This window comes from Teleopsis dalmanni, unplaced genomic scaffold, assembly GCF_002237135.1.
Source record: "Teleopsis dalmanni isolate 2A unplaced genomic scaffold, ASM223713v2 unscaffolded_contig_0260, whole genome shotgun sequence".
NCBI lineage: Eukaryota > Metazoa > Arthropoda > Insecta > Diptera > Diopsidae > Teleopsis > Teleopsis dalmanni.
Window position 1 is genome coordinate 1 of NW_024031642.1, and position 15,901 is coordinate 15,901.

Genomic DNA, 15,901 nt, shown 5'->3' on the forward strand with positions numbered 1-15,901 from the left:
CCTGAATCTTAAACGTTGATTGAACGTTTAAGATTCATTCTCATTCTGAACGATTTTTGTTGTCCCAAATGATGTAATTTGAAAGCACGAATTGAATTGGCGAATTTTACGAAAAAACAATTTTGATTGAGATGTAGCTCCAGCCAATAGTGCTTTCAATGGTTCTGGCGGCGAATTCAATGGTGGCAATACAACTTTTCCAGATGACCGCAGAAACCGGTCGATTCACCTTTGTATTTGAGTGCATGACAGTGTTGACACTGTTTGTTTATAGCACGGATTACAATTCGTGAATGTGACGAATAGTCGATATCCGACTCATATTCAAACGCAAGGCGATGAAATGATGAACGTGTCAACACTTGCAAACGCTGTATACTGAATGTGTCGGTGACTCGTTGACGGGCCAGTCTTTGTCTCAATGCATTAGCTCGAAGGCGTTCGTTGCGTTACTTTTGACTTTCATTAGCACGTGTGATTGTATCCTGGTTTCTTACATTTTCATTGTTTTCTGTCGATATATTTAACCGACGGTTCTGGAGTAATTGTGAATTCCGAGTCCGTCGACCAATATTTCCTCCTCGTCCACGAAGACGTGGCATTGTTTTTTGTACGTTATTTATATCTTTATATATATAATTCTTCTTTTTTGTGTGTGTTCAAGTCAATTCAAGGATGGTTTAGATTCACAATTTGGTCCACTGGATAACGTTTTTTTAATTATTATACAGTTTTTTAGTATCTATATACATTTATATTAGACATTTAAAAGTTATTCATGCTTCATTGATTTGTTTAAAAAGATTATACTCTAAAATGTTAACATTTTAAATTATTTATTTTAGACACAAATACAGGAATATAACAAAAGTTTTTCACCTATATTTCACATTTGATCAAATTTTTTATCTTTAATTTCTTAAAGAAAATGAACATTTGCTCTTTTGAACATAAATTACCTTGAACGTCTGATTAAATCCATATTCTTCGATAATGTCCGCCCCGAATGAAGTCATTTGAAAGCAGCTATTGTACTTTTGAGTGTTCGCTAGAAAATGGCGTGATTCTGGTGTTTCACCATAAAGCAATGAATGCAATGACTCAGGTGGCGGAGTCAATAATGGCAATTTCTCTTTACCATTAAGGCAGCACAATCCCGGCGATTCCCCAGCAAACTTTAATGCTCCGCAATGTTCGCAAGTAACGTCCATTGGACCAATGCGAACGAAAGGATGGGAAGTGTAATCATTTGCGCAATCGTATAGAAACGCTGCTCGATACAAATCAATAGTTGAGGCATTTCTTCTTGATCGTCGCATATTTTCTCGTTGTTGGTCTGTGTGATAAGCTTGACGATTTCTCATTGCCAACCGAGCCGTTTCATGGGCTGCCTCTCTTTGCTCTTGTGTTTGAGAAGCGCGAAGGCGGGTCATACCAATGAGGCTCCTTTCTTGTGCGGTTCTCGTTCTTCTTCAGTGGATGCATGCGTAATGGTTCGACGCCTAATTGCATTACGGCTTTGTTGAGAAAGATTAGACTTTCTGGGTGGCGGCATTGTTAATATTGTAACGGCCAAAATTTTGTCAACCAAAAATTTGATCGTTACAACGTCGTGGGTATAGCTGTCTACTAAACACAACACGACCACCTAACACACAACAAGTAACACTCACTCGAAGGTTCCTGTAATAAAAATTGTTAAATACTTATAAAAACATTAAGTTAAACCAACTCACCCCAATCCTCTGCCACCAACAACGTGACTTTGAATTTGACAAATCTTAAAATTGTATGAAAATCCTTGGTTAGTGCGTGAACAATTTTTGAATAAATAAGACACATATCTTGAGCTATCGTTGGGTGTTCTATTTTGCTGGAACTTTATTGGAAAATAAAATCATTTTAAAATAATTTTCTAATTAATAGAATTAAATACACACGTTCACCGGCACAACACATTGCTAACAAACAAACGAGAGCAAAACAAAATAATAGTAAAGAGACCTGTCAAACGAAGAAAGCTTTGTGCAGAAAAGGTGTAGAAGTGGATCACAACTTAGACAAAAACCACTTCTAAAAGGTACTCAAAGAAATGTAAATTCGCCGTGAAACTAAACTTTCGCTCAGTGCGGTACAGAAAAGGAGCTTTAATGTTGGGTCAACAAACTTTAACGTTTTTTCAGCTGACACCGTTGACCATGGAGGGGATAAAAGGAGCGTTCACCAAGAAGAAGGTCTCTTGTTTGTTCTACCGCGGAAGAAAGACTCCTGGCTCTGGTTTCCGTTGCAGCTAAAAAGTACGTGACTAAGACGGCGGTGTCACCAGTGAAATTTGAGTGACTCTTCAAACTTAGTGAGAATATTTTGTTAAAAAAATTTTATACATAGAGATTATATATATTGAAAATTTTATTTATAAATTGTGAACATTTAAAATTTGAATCTTGTAACCAAAGTCAAAGTTAAGTAAAAATAAAAATTACGTATAATTTAAAATTTTGTACACAGAAATTATATATTTGACAATATCGAAATATAGAAAAATTTTATTTATAAATTGTGAACATTTAAAAATTGAATTTTGTAACCAAAGTCAAAGTTAAGTAAAAAATAAAAAGTACGCACAAATTAAAATCTTGTACACAGAGATTATATAAATTTGATAATATCGAAATATTGAAACTTTTATTTATAAATTGTGAACATTTAAAAATTGAATCTTGTAACCAAAGTCAAAGTTAAGTAAAAATAAAAAGTACGTAAAATTTAAAATTTTGTACACAGAAATTATATATTTGATAATATCGAAATATAGAAAATTTTATTTATAAATTGTGAACATTTAAAAATTGAATTTTGTAACCAAAGTCAAAGTTAAGTAAAAATAAAAAGTACGCACAAATTAAAATCTTGTACACATAGATTATATATATTTGATAATATCGAAATATTGAAAATTTTGCAATAATAAATTGGGAAAAAAACTTAACAATTGAATTTTACTAGTGGCTGTAAAGCCAAATAAAAGTACGTACAAATTATATCTTAGACATAATTGTTTGGTTGTTAATATAATAAATCTTAACAATTTCTTTTATATCGAATAAATAAATTAAAAGGAAAATAAACTAAAAGTGTATTTCAACAAACGCAATCAGATTCTTAACCAAATACAGAATTGATAAAGTACCACATAGACTAGCTACTCCTGAACGGTATAAATTCAAGGTGGGAATCCAGCACAACGACACAAGTGAGAGACACAGGTAAGAAAGATTCGGGGCTTCAATAGTAACTGAATCTCGGTTGTACGGGGTATAACTCACGTAGCTTTAATAGTCACGTGAGTCTTTACCATAGTGTCGGAAACGATAGGTAGCTTTAATAGTCACCTAACGTCTCCGGCCCCTGGGCGCTTTAACAGTGAACAGGGAAGGGCGTGTGATCAGCGACCTGTAATACCACTCACGTAGCTTTAACAGTCACGCGTGCTGGTATTATATCGTGTCTATTTCAGTCAAGTGATTCCTTTGTGTCTGTGATTCCGATTGGTATTCGAACCTAGGTATCTGTAATTAAGAGCAATCAGAAGTGACGGGGTCTCACTAAATAAATTTCTTGTGTGGACCTTGGGGACGGCTGAGTTCAACCCCAGCTTAATACGAACCAAAAGAAAGGTTCATTACAATATTAAACACTCGCGCAAAACAAATCGATACTTTCACCTCATATATTGATAACAATATTTATTTACATATTATATTTGAATTTATTATATTTGAAATTTGAAATATTTGAAATATTTGAAAAAAAAATTTAAAAAGAAATCAATATCACTCAAACTGTCGAACTGTCAACAGTTTGAAACAGCATTCACAAATTTATTATTTTTGCTAAAATTAGTGGATTTTTCCAATATTTTATAATGTATTCTGCTATTCGGAGCGGAGACGATTCCAACAAATCAAAGATAATTAAAATCGGTTCAGCCGTTCTTGAGTTATGAGTGGTCTAACTAACACGACTTTCTTTTATGTATATAGATAATACACTTAATATTCACTGAAATGCTACACCTGAAATATCTAAAGATACTGTACAAAAAAATTAAATTAACTGGTTTTCCAGTTAACAGTTAGGCACATAAGGCATGTACCAGAGGTTTGAAAGGAAGGGTATCTGCTATTATGACACAATATTTTAAGATGTGCACCAGCATATATTTCTATACCACATTTATACTATGGTTCTATTTATATATCTCTTATGAGATATAATTAAGATCAGCATGCAGACCTCAAAAAGGAAGTATTACTGTCTGCAGTTGTCGTCTGCTTCAGTATTTATCTATTTATTATATAATGTTTATTTATGAACAGTACCAAGCATAATTTAAGTATGTATACATAACTGACCACTATTACTGGCACTTGTGTATGCACAATGTTTTTTAGTTCGTATGTAGAGCTTTTTTAGTATTTAAAACTTGTATTATTAGTAAATAATTATTTAAATACAAAATGACATATGACAAATACTAAACAATTTAACAGTCAAAGTTTTCTGCCAACATAATACGATTCGTGCATGGATGGTGTACGCCTCAGTATCTCACAGCCTCACTTGCCTTCACCTAATTCACCAAAACTCTACTAAAGTGGCTGCCACAACAATCCTTCATATATTTGCCTTACTGAAGGCATATTGTAGTTAAAGAACTGGAAACTGGAAGTCCTCGCAATCTCAACAGGATTTGATTTCGTTACATAACCAAACACAATTCAGTATCATGGAATCATATAATTTATCATCTATCTTCACCTCTGTTCCACATCCTATTAAATATCGGGACAACTACAAATGCTAATGGGCACTAACTGCTCTTATAATTGGGCTGAATTCGGATGCATACTTGATCCATTACTTTGATTGATATTGCTTTATCGTGCATTAGACCCCCTTAGTGAATGCTATTTATCCATGTTCTTCCTTCACTCCCTTCTTTTCGATCTGTGTTGCTGCAGGATGGATAGACGGTCCTCTGGCTCGCAACTTATATATTTCAATTTATAAATTCCTTGATATACTGTGCCTTTAATGGTTGGCAACTAATAATTTTTGCACGCCTTATGAACAATGATGGCGTTTTTGGAATGGGGAAGTGTATCTGAATATCTAGCGAAATATGCATGGAACGTGAATCTCATTCCATTTGCAGAATTAGCAACATAAAAATTACATTAGATGGCGTTGACACAAAATCTGTCAGCATATATGTATAAAAAGAATAATCATTATTAGTTTCACACGGTAAAGAATAATGTTCACACCAATAAATTAATGAATATTGTTTACTCTTAACCATTGAAAGAGGTGTACGCGGGGGACGTCAATGAATATTTGTCGATATATTAAGCACGCTTGTAGCTGATAGCAGCATGGTATGTATATATTGAGATTCAACATCGTGCAGTTGGAGAAGGTCAACTGAAGGAAACAAATGGTGAAATAAGAACTGTTAAATATTGTCAAGGCCCCAACCCCTATTAATGCAGTGTAGGTTGCTCTACACCTTATTGCGTAACCATAAACACCTCATATGACATTATGAGATATAATATTTGGTGCTAGGTAGATGGATTGAACTAGTAAGTTATTATTATACCCACAACATGATTTACTATCTAACATAGAGATAACCTTTAACATGTCTGCTCACCATACTCTAATGGACTAAAATTTTGTATTCTATCACCTTCGTTGTCCGACCTCTTAATTATAAATATATAATTTTCATAGCCAATTAGACAAGCAATGGCAGTGCAATTTGGTTAACTCATTTATTTATCCATCACATTATTTACCCACTTGTTTATTTATGTATTTAGTTGCATTTACTTATTTTCTATTTATTTATCTATTCATTTATTTATTTATTCATTTATTTATTTATTCATTTATTTATTCATTTATTTATTTACTCATTTATTCATTTATTTATTTACTCATTTATTCATTTATTTATATTCATTTCTTTATTTATTTATTTATTCATTTCTAGCTATTTATTTTTTCATTTAGTTATTTATCTATTTATTTATTATTTATTCATTTATTTTATATATCTGTATTTACTGGAACAACTAATTTCATCAACTGAATTTATCTATATTTCCTTTTTAATCTTCCTCAACACTTGTTTTTATAATCATGTTATTATAGCCATTTGTTATACTATACTCCAGTGAGATATGATAAATAAAGTATTTAGAAGTACATATTACCTACATTAACACAATGTCCATCCAATTTTGTTAACCTTAGAGTACATACACCATATACACGTAAGTATGTGTATATATATGTATGTATCTGGGTATTTTAGTTCTAATAATGACGCAAATGTATGGCCGAAGTGCCTATACATGAGTACGATAACGAACAAATGAACACTTTCCAAACTTCTCATTGTCTTTCCCACTCTGATGAGTCTGGTTGGTTACCAGATGAAACGCCTAAGTGGAAACCATTTTAGATGACAGTGACTTTAGCTTCAATAATGAAAGCTCCATAATATTGTCCCGAATATGTTTACTGACAGTTACATGACGACATAAATATCCATCAATTATAATCTGATTTTTGGCCTAAATTACGGATAACATCCGCTAAATCGTAATATCTATAATATGTTATGACTGATGTTCCTCATTCAAGACATCCCTCATCTTGTCCAGATAGCGGCTGTTAGTTGTACGTATGTTTGGACAGTGAAATTATCTTTAATTCCAGAAGTCAATATTTGTTGATTATTTGCGGACTTGGTTGGGCAAATTTCATATACGCACAAGCAAGTAGGGTATCAAACCTCCCGCATGTATTAAACTGTTGGAGATTCGCATACTCACAAGAATAATATTACATATACGCAACATATTACAATACAGAATAATTCGTCTTTCTATCCATGTAGGATTTCACATAAAATTTGCGTTAAGCGCCGGTCTGGCGAGGGAAAAAAATATTTTTCCAAAACGTAAAAAAGATTAAAAATGGTGTTAAGCGCTGGACTTTACTTACAATCCATACGTGTGTATATTGTGGATATATGTATGTGTATACATATATCATTTTTATATTTTATTTATTTAAAGGTGTTTGAATTGTTGTCATACAATATCGTTTTTTTTTAATATTACTTACAATATATTTATAATATCATTTAATAGTATTATATATTAATAACTATTATATAATTGTTATTATTATTGGTAAATGAAAATATTTTAAATTTTTTTTTTGGAATTTAAACTTTGTTTTTGAAACGTCTATTGAAATATATAAAAAATAAAAAATGAGAAATATTATATTATTAACATTTAATATTATAATTTAATATGTGAAGCGTCACAGTTTATCTTATGTATTAATACGTTGTTATAATTTATGTAAGGCAGAGAGTCTTACATATTTGAGTATATAATTAAATTCCTTCCATTGCATCATATTTTATGGTGAATTACAGTGTAGGGATTTTGATTATTTACGATTCCTTTTCTCCCCTAACTGCCACAAGGTTTACGCCACTCCCACAGCCAACTCTTTCTCTATAGGACTCCTTCGCCTAGAACTGACATTACGGCTACGGAATTTGAAATTATACTCGATAAATTCTAATTTTAATATTAGAAGATCACGCCGGGGTCACCAATTTAACAAAGAATTCCTCACTTTGTTAATTAACACGAAAACAATCGAAAGCAAACTTTATTTAGTTTTTCTCGGAACGAAATTGTAAACGTTCTTTCTCCAAAAATTAAAAACTAATAATTCCAGAATTTCAATAAATATCCAACGGATACTTGCACCGCCATAGAGCTATATGAGAATCATTATTATTATATTAACATGAAATCATCTCGTCAGATTATACCAACAACATGAATTATTATTTATTTTAATTTCTTTAACTTTTTATAATGTTATCTTCTTTTGTAAGGTCCAAATAAAAGATGTAAGTGTATATTAAAATCAAGTATAAACGCAAACATTTTACGAAAAATTCTCCCTTGATTTTTGTTAAACATTTTTTGAATCAAGGCTCGTAGATTTATAAGGAATTACTTCTTCTTAACTGTTTAACTTGCAACTGCGTCAGCAGCAGCTCCAAACTTGAAAAAGTACTTGGATGTGGATTGGAGTTATCCGTTGTCCACCAATCCACAGATATACTATTTAATAGTATCCTGCGACTATACGCTTGAAAACCGATGCTATGGACATCTTGCGGCCATCCTCATGTAATTCACATAAAGCGTCACTCATAAGTTTTTTAGATATTATGAGAGTGTCTTTTTTGACTTTTTTTTAGCCTAGAATATAGTAAAATAAAAGTCAACAGGGTACCAGGTCCTAATGGAGCGGAGCACCGCAACAATAGTTGATCTTTTGTGCTGCTATAGACTCTAATCTACAGAACACATTCCTCTCTTCAAATGAATGCCAAAATATCAGCCGTTGAGGAACTCCTAATGTCAGAAGGGGAAAGTGATTCTCGCTCTAGTGACTTCCTCCTGGCCCAGATTAAGGTAGAATAGTCAAAAAGAATATGACAATCAATCTTTTCGGTTTTATAATGCAGCCCGAGTAGAACCGTTAAATATCCCACCAGCAACCTCAACTCTATTCTGCTTACCTTTTTTTGACTTGAAATTCGCCGCACTCAACTTTTCACGGTGTTGTTTTTGCTGCAACATTGAACGTAATGTAGCGTAATGTATAATTAGAAGGGTATTGTGTCTTCCTTTCAAACGATTATGCGGTCTACATATTCGTTAAGCCCTTGAATAATTTTTAATGCCATTTTTTGATATTTAATTTTCTTAGATTCACTCATTTTTAAAATTGTTTGTAAGTAATTGTAAGCAAAAACCAAACAAGTAAGCCTATATATATATCCCTTAAAACTTAAGGACAACTGAAAAATACAAAGGCAGTAGTAAAAGTACGAAATTGACAATACCTGATATGGCACTCTACATAACATGCATTTTCGGCATAACCCGAAAGAGCTAATTACTCTCTTAAAATACAAACGCCAGAAATGCTATTTTTCTAGAAGATTTTTGGCAACTGAAGGAGGTTATAAAAGTTTGGGATATAAAACAAGGCTATCCCACTATTGTTATTCGCTCCCACTCACCTACACCTTCCCCATTTTGTCTGCAATCAAATGGAAAGAATCCGACAATGCCAAGATCACTCGCATGAACGAGTACCTTTTGACACCCACATGTAGATACCTCACCCGGCTCCATGATCTCCCCCTGATGTCTCTATTTCTATAACCCTTCCTGAAGATCTTGTTCTAGCTTTGCGCCTTAAACCTCCTACCTGTCCCACTACCTCGACGAGTGGGACCGTAACCTTCACTCTATTCCCCTATCTATAACCCAATTTCCCTAATGTACGCCCTTGCTTTTTGGCTTAGATAAATTTAGCTCGCTAGATACTAAGTCTATTTTTTCTCATCTCTCCTTGATTACTGAAATGGAGTTTTCACAATGCTGTAGAAATCTTCTCCATTCATTCCTAAGAGGTGGTTTAGTGGGTTCAAGTCTTACACGGTGGCGTTCGATGTTTCCACCTACTGTCAAAAAAATACAAAAAAAAAAAATGTATATAATACACTTGAGCAATATGTACAATATTTACAATTGCTTACAGTTAACCATTAATATATACAATATTTACAAGCTGCGGCTATACTGCATCTTCTTCATGCATAATTCCATCTAGGTTTCTGCCAATATGTCTGAATGTCTGAATGGTAATCACTAACCGCCCCTTACGGTTAGTGATTACTTTGAGATAAGATAGTACTATGTAGGCAGCCTGTCGGTTTTCGCATATAGCTTCAGGGCTCTGTCCCTTATGTATTTTTTGACCTATCTATCTCAGCATGTCATTCGTGCGGATGTACCATGGCACTTTGAAGAGTCTTCGGAGAGCCTGATTTTGAGCAGCTTGCAGCTTCTGGATAGTAGAGTCGGCAGTTTTGCCATACGCGACATACCCGTAAAGTAGTTCTGGTCTAATTATCTAGCCTGGTTTAGAGGAGACATCAACTGTGGTCTGTATCCAGATCTTAGAGTATTTAAACATACGGTTAATTATATTTGCGAAGAGATAGATCGCATCTTTCGGTAGGTTACGTAAGCATCTGTTGTTAATTTTATCGTATCCTAGTGCAGATCTTATCTTCAATCTTGATATAATTAAAGCGATTTTACCACTAGAGCAAGGAGCGATGTGTTCATCAGGTTCTTGGTCCAGGATGTTGCAAACCTCCTTGGTGATATGTTCTTTTTCTACGGAGTCATAATCACAGTCTTCGTTAGGCTGGAATATAAGCTCCAGAAAGTCAGCAAAGGTCTCGGTCTTTTCTGAATCTGTGTATGCCATGCCGGTCGCCCCATGAATACGCGGCACTGTTCATTTGCGTTTCGGACTGAAGTATTTGCTTATGGCCCAAAAGGATTTATTACTGGTTTTTAGCCCTAAGAGGAATTCGCTTCAGTTTTCATTTCTGAAGATGCCAATTATACTTCGGATTTTCTTTGACAGGCGGTTGACCTTTCTTCTACTTTTCTATCTGTAGTAATCTGGACAAATTTACGGACTCTATTTCGGTGCCTGATCATGTGTTTAATATGCTGAGGAATGTAGAGCTATTATCCAATGCTTCTTTAATTTGATAAGTAAGGTTGTGGATACACTCCCCCAGGTCCACTAAGGATTTGGGTTGGTTCAACACACCTCCAACATCTCCCAGATTTTTGAAGGCATCACAGCCTGTGGTATGACGCATGGCTTATGGTCCGAGTCCAGCTCATCTGAGATTTCAATAAACACAGTTAACTTAAGGTTGTTAGACATACCAAGGTCAATAATGTATAACGATTCCTCTACCATAGTGTGTTGATACGTTAGGCAGGTGTAGCTGTAGTAAGTGGTCAATGGCAAATTGGGCGATTACTCTGCCTGCACTGTTTGTACCACTATCATTCCAGTTTCCGTGATGCATATTAAAGGACTCCACACTTTGCTAATCAATAAAAACACGAATATTTAACAACAACAAACAAACTTTATTTAATTTTCTAAGAGCGAAATCGGAAACGTTTTCCTTAAAGGAATTAAAAAACTGAATATATTTTAAATTGAATTTTACATTAAAATTTAAATTTTTAGATGTCAATCGTTGACTTGCTTCGTTTTACTTTTCCCTCACTCGGCCAGAGTTGCCATCCTTTAACAAATTAATAATGCAATACAATACCCTAAACCTGGTTACCGAGCTAACGATACTTAAGTGGGAACCGTACATGGCGTCCCAAAAAAGTTACTCGAGATTGTTATGATGGTATACTACTTGAAGTTTTTCTTTCAACTTTTGCTGTAGGGATTTTACTACTACTATGGCTAAGAAATGAATTTATTGGTGTAGCATTGGTGTATCCGTTAAATAAGTAAGATGCTTTTAGACGATTGATTGATATTTTGACTTCTCGTTGACCGATTTTCACGATGAAATATTTTTCATACTTATTTATTACATCAAACGGTCCTTCGTAGTTTGGCTTCAACGGTGTTCGAACTCGATCAATTCTTACAAACACGAATTTACATTCATTTAACGATGGATGTATGAACTGTTGATGATTACCATGTCGTTGTGGATTTGTTGAAAGCAGGTTGAGTATTGCTTTGTGAAGCAATTGAGCGAATTCTGTCACACTAGCATTATTCTTTCGAGGTACTAAGAACTCGCCGGGAATTCTCAAAGGTGCACCAAAAACCATTTCGGCTGAACATAGTCCAATATCACTTTTAACGGCGGTACGCATGCCAAGCAGTATCAATGGAAGGGCATAGCGTCCCTGGGTAAAATGTGCTTGAACCGCATTGCATTGAGTTACAATGCCATTTACCTCGAGTAACGTTTTTCGATCAATAAGTTTCCGACCTTTTACATCAATTAAAAGACCGAAGAGTTTTAAAAAGTCAGATCCAATGATGGCACTGTTAGCGTCCGCTACTATATATGTCCAAATAAAATCGCGGCTTAAATTCAAAGATACTTTTAAACGTTTTTCGCCATATGTCCGTATGGGAGTACCGTTGGCTGCAAATAGTTATGTCGTTTTCGTCGTTTTTTGTTTAGCAAAGCGACGAGCTGGTAGAATTGAAACGCCTGCGCCGGTATCTATTAAAAATTTCTGTTTCGAGTTATTATCGGCTATTAAAAGGCGAGCTATACAATGGCTAATTTTTGATCCGCTCGCTGGACCGAAAGAAGCCTTTAGTTTTCTTGTGTTTTGCTTGAATAAGTACATGATTTGCAACATTTACATGCGTTTTCACTGTACTTTTGATGATACCAACAAAACTGACGACGATTGGAATTCTGACGCTTAGCAGAAGAAGATCGCGAACGGCGCCTGTAGTTGTTGTCATTCATGCAAAGTCTATACATTTGCGGCTCAGGGCGCTCTATTCGTTTAAATCGGCATTAGACGCTTGTAAGATTGCTCTAACTTGTGCTGGTAAACGTTGTAACTATAAGGTTTTTAAAAATTCACGAGTAACCTTGTCTTTAGCAAGCACGCTCAATTCATTTAAAAGTTGCGTTGGTCGTTTGTCCCCTAAATTGACTTCTTCAAGTAGTTTTTGCCTTTTCTTGGTTTCGCTTTCACATTAGCGCTCTAGAATGTACTTTTTCAAAATATTATATTTTTCTTCAGGTGGTGGGTTCAACACGACATCAGATATTTGAACCAAAACATTTGACTCTATGGCTGCTACAACGGAGTTAAATTTTGAAGTGTCCAGCGACAGCAAATTGCGCTTCAACTTGGGCAAGCGATATCTCCGCGAGCTCAGACCAGAATTCCGGAACCTTGACGGCTACTCGATTTACCATATGGCTACTATCGTTCAGAGTAGTATTATTACAAGCTGTTGGAGTAGCGTTTGATGTTGGGCTCGTGCCGTTGTTATCCGTCGCCATCTTTTCACTTGTAATATAAATTTGTGTTAATTTTGTAATTTCATACGTTGACGGAGACCAATTAATAGCATGTTACTTAATAAAAATATACATTACTTCTTGAACAATTTAACAATTTATTTATATTTTATCAAAAAATTTCTAATCAACAACTTGTTTTTTAAATGTTGATCGTTCACTTGCTTCGTTTTACTTTTCTCTCACTCGGCCAGAATTGCCATCCTTCAACAAATTATTAATGCACCACAAAGTCATTGACCAGGAAAGTTATCGAATTGTTATTAAATTGCGCTTCAAGGTCTCCTATATAGGAATGTGTATTCGGTGGTCTATAGACTGAGGTAAAGTTTATGTGACTATCCAGACTATCCGCCAGCTCTGTAGTTGCTTCAAGCGTTAGTAGGTTGTTAGATATGGTGTAATGTTTGATAGATTTCTTGATAAGTGCTGACGTTCCCCTATCTGTACTGGACACTCTGTCTGATCTACAGATATCATAGTTGGGAATTTTCAATTGCAAATATGGCTTTAGAAAAGTTTCTTGTATCAACATGATGTCTATATCCATATCATGTAGAAATTGAATGACTTCGTATTTCTTGTTAATAAAAGAGTTTGCATTCCAGGTCGCACCTTTAAATCTGCTTAGTGGTGCACTCATTTCCCAGTGAGTGTAGGTACCCAGCTTTGCAGCATGGTCTGCATTATGTTCTTCATCACTGTGTTGAGTTGTGCATGAAAGTTTTTCATCAGTTTCACAAGATGAGAGGCTGGCAGAGGATTGGTGTGCTTTTTGGGGTGTGCTTCCTGGCATCATTGCGTCACCATAAGACCTTGATGACAAAATTGGAGCTTGCAGCTAGGATAGTTGTAATCGATGTGGGGATTTTCTTTTTCTCCATATTCAGCGGGGCACAATGTCACCCTCTATAATTGGACCTGTGATCGCCACCACAATTCGAGCATTTCGGAGAAGCATCACGAGGTTTTGTACATTGTTGGTGGTGGTGTGAATCCTCGCACTTAACACACTTGTGTGTTGCCATTACAATTGGTGGCAACACGTCACCTCAGAAGAAAAAAACAGAAGATACTATAAATGTCCTTCTGATCAGCGGGAAGACGGATTTTTATTAATTTGTCAGCTTTGTTCAGCTGTCACAGAAGTGACATTTAAGAATGTTAAGTGCATCTAGGACCCCTTTGATGTCTTCTGGGCTCTGCCCCTCCAGACCTCTTATGACAGTATTATGGTTCTTGTCTTCAGGAACAAAGTGGGTATGGAATGGCCCCTTAATCTCATTCAAGAACCTAGTTAAAATACGATGGTCATCAATAGTAGCTCGTGATGCCTATAGCAAATTGCATAAAATTAACGCTGAAGTCCCACAAGGTAGTGTTTTGGGTCCCCTCTTATATCTCATTTATACATAAGACCTACCAACAAGTGCAACGACGTTCACAACAACTTTTGCTGATGAGACTGCAGTCCTTGCAGTTGAAGAAAGCGGAATTTGCAGTTGGAATTTGCAAAATAGTGTTGACAGTATAATTGCTTAACCAAGGAAATGAAAAATCAATCTGCATTAAGAAAAATCAGTGTATGTAAATTACACAAAACGAAACGTCAGTTATATATCTGTTTACATCAATGAAGCACAAATTTCCATCATTCAAAGATTTCAAAACTTTTTGCTACGGAGTGTAACAAACGCGTCATGGTACGTGAGAAATTCTGACTTGCATCGTGACCTCGGAGTGTCCACAGTACAGGAAGAAATTCATACCAAAGCCAAATCACACCAAGATAAACTTAGTTGCCACATAAATGCTGAGGCACATTTACTAGCGACAACTGAGCCAATACGCCGTCTAAAACGCCAAAAGCCTTGTGATCTTTGGACTTAAATTATTGAAATGTACTACAGTTGATTTATTATTGCGTAGAATCGCCTAAATCTGTTTAAATTTAAATTGCTTGTTAGTTATTTAATAACTAGTTGCTTTATGTCTTGTTTTGTTTTATTTATTGTTCTTTAATACCTTAAATAATAAAATAATTAAAAAAAAATTAGGTGGGAAAACTTCTTTGTAAGAGTTAATGGATCCACAGTCCAAAGCAATGGGTTCCTCAGCGGAGATCGCCAACTCCACATCTTCATCACTGGAGCCTGCGGAGCCGCGAGAGGAACTAATTCGGGAGAGTGGTAACATCTTTTTCCTTTTATTATTGTGGCATTGCATATTACCTGCGTTAGGTTTTAAATGGCTTTGCAGCTGTTGCTTCACCTCTGTGGAATGTAACTTTAATTCTTGGAATTGCTGTTGTAGCTTAGAGCTCATTTGAATTTTTTGACTTCAATGAGTTCCGCTACTATTGTTTTAAATTCAGCCGGAGATACCGATTTCAATTGGGGGGTGGTTATGTCCAGGGGTTTTGGCTTGTCTACATTGTTATCCGTTTCTGCAATATTTTTAATGAAACCAACTTCTTTAACTGGAGTTTTTTAAAACCAACAGTTTTATGTTCACTGAAAAATGCCACACCTTACGATTGTTGCTGCACAATCGTAGTATCACCGATAATTCAATGCTGTCGGATAATTCAAATTTGATTTCAAAAAAAAATTTTCCAGCACAAGAAAATTGAAACGTTCTGTACGGAAAAAAAGGATATAGGCATTAGATGGTAAACACGAGCATCTGATGGTTCTTATCACCGAAATTATAAAGGAAGAAATAGCATAATACTGTTAGAATTAAGAGATGCAAACTGTAAATTTATTTACATAGACGGCGCTATCAGTAGAACAAATGATAGCGCAGTAT

The 15,901-nt window shown here is 35.0% G+C and overlaps 1 protein-coding gene across 1 annotated transcript; it reads right to left on the minus strand.

Annotated features, from left to right (window-relative positions):
• Window positions 1–905: 905 nt before the first annotated feature.
• Window positions 906–2,049, minus strand: LOC119663255. The gene is made up of 2 exons (XM_038072909.1): window positions 1,737–2,049; window positions 906–1,683 (listed from the first exon to the last, which is right to left on the minus strand). The coding sequence occupies exon 2, from the start codon at window positions 1,431–1,433 to the stop codon at window positions 912–914; it is 522 nt and encodes a 173-aa protein (XP_037928837.1). The 5' UTR covers window positions 1,434–1,683; window positions 1,737–2,049; the 3' UTR covers window positions 906–911.
• Window positions 2,050–15,901: the final 13,852 nt, after the last annotated feature.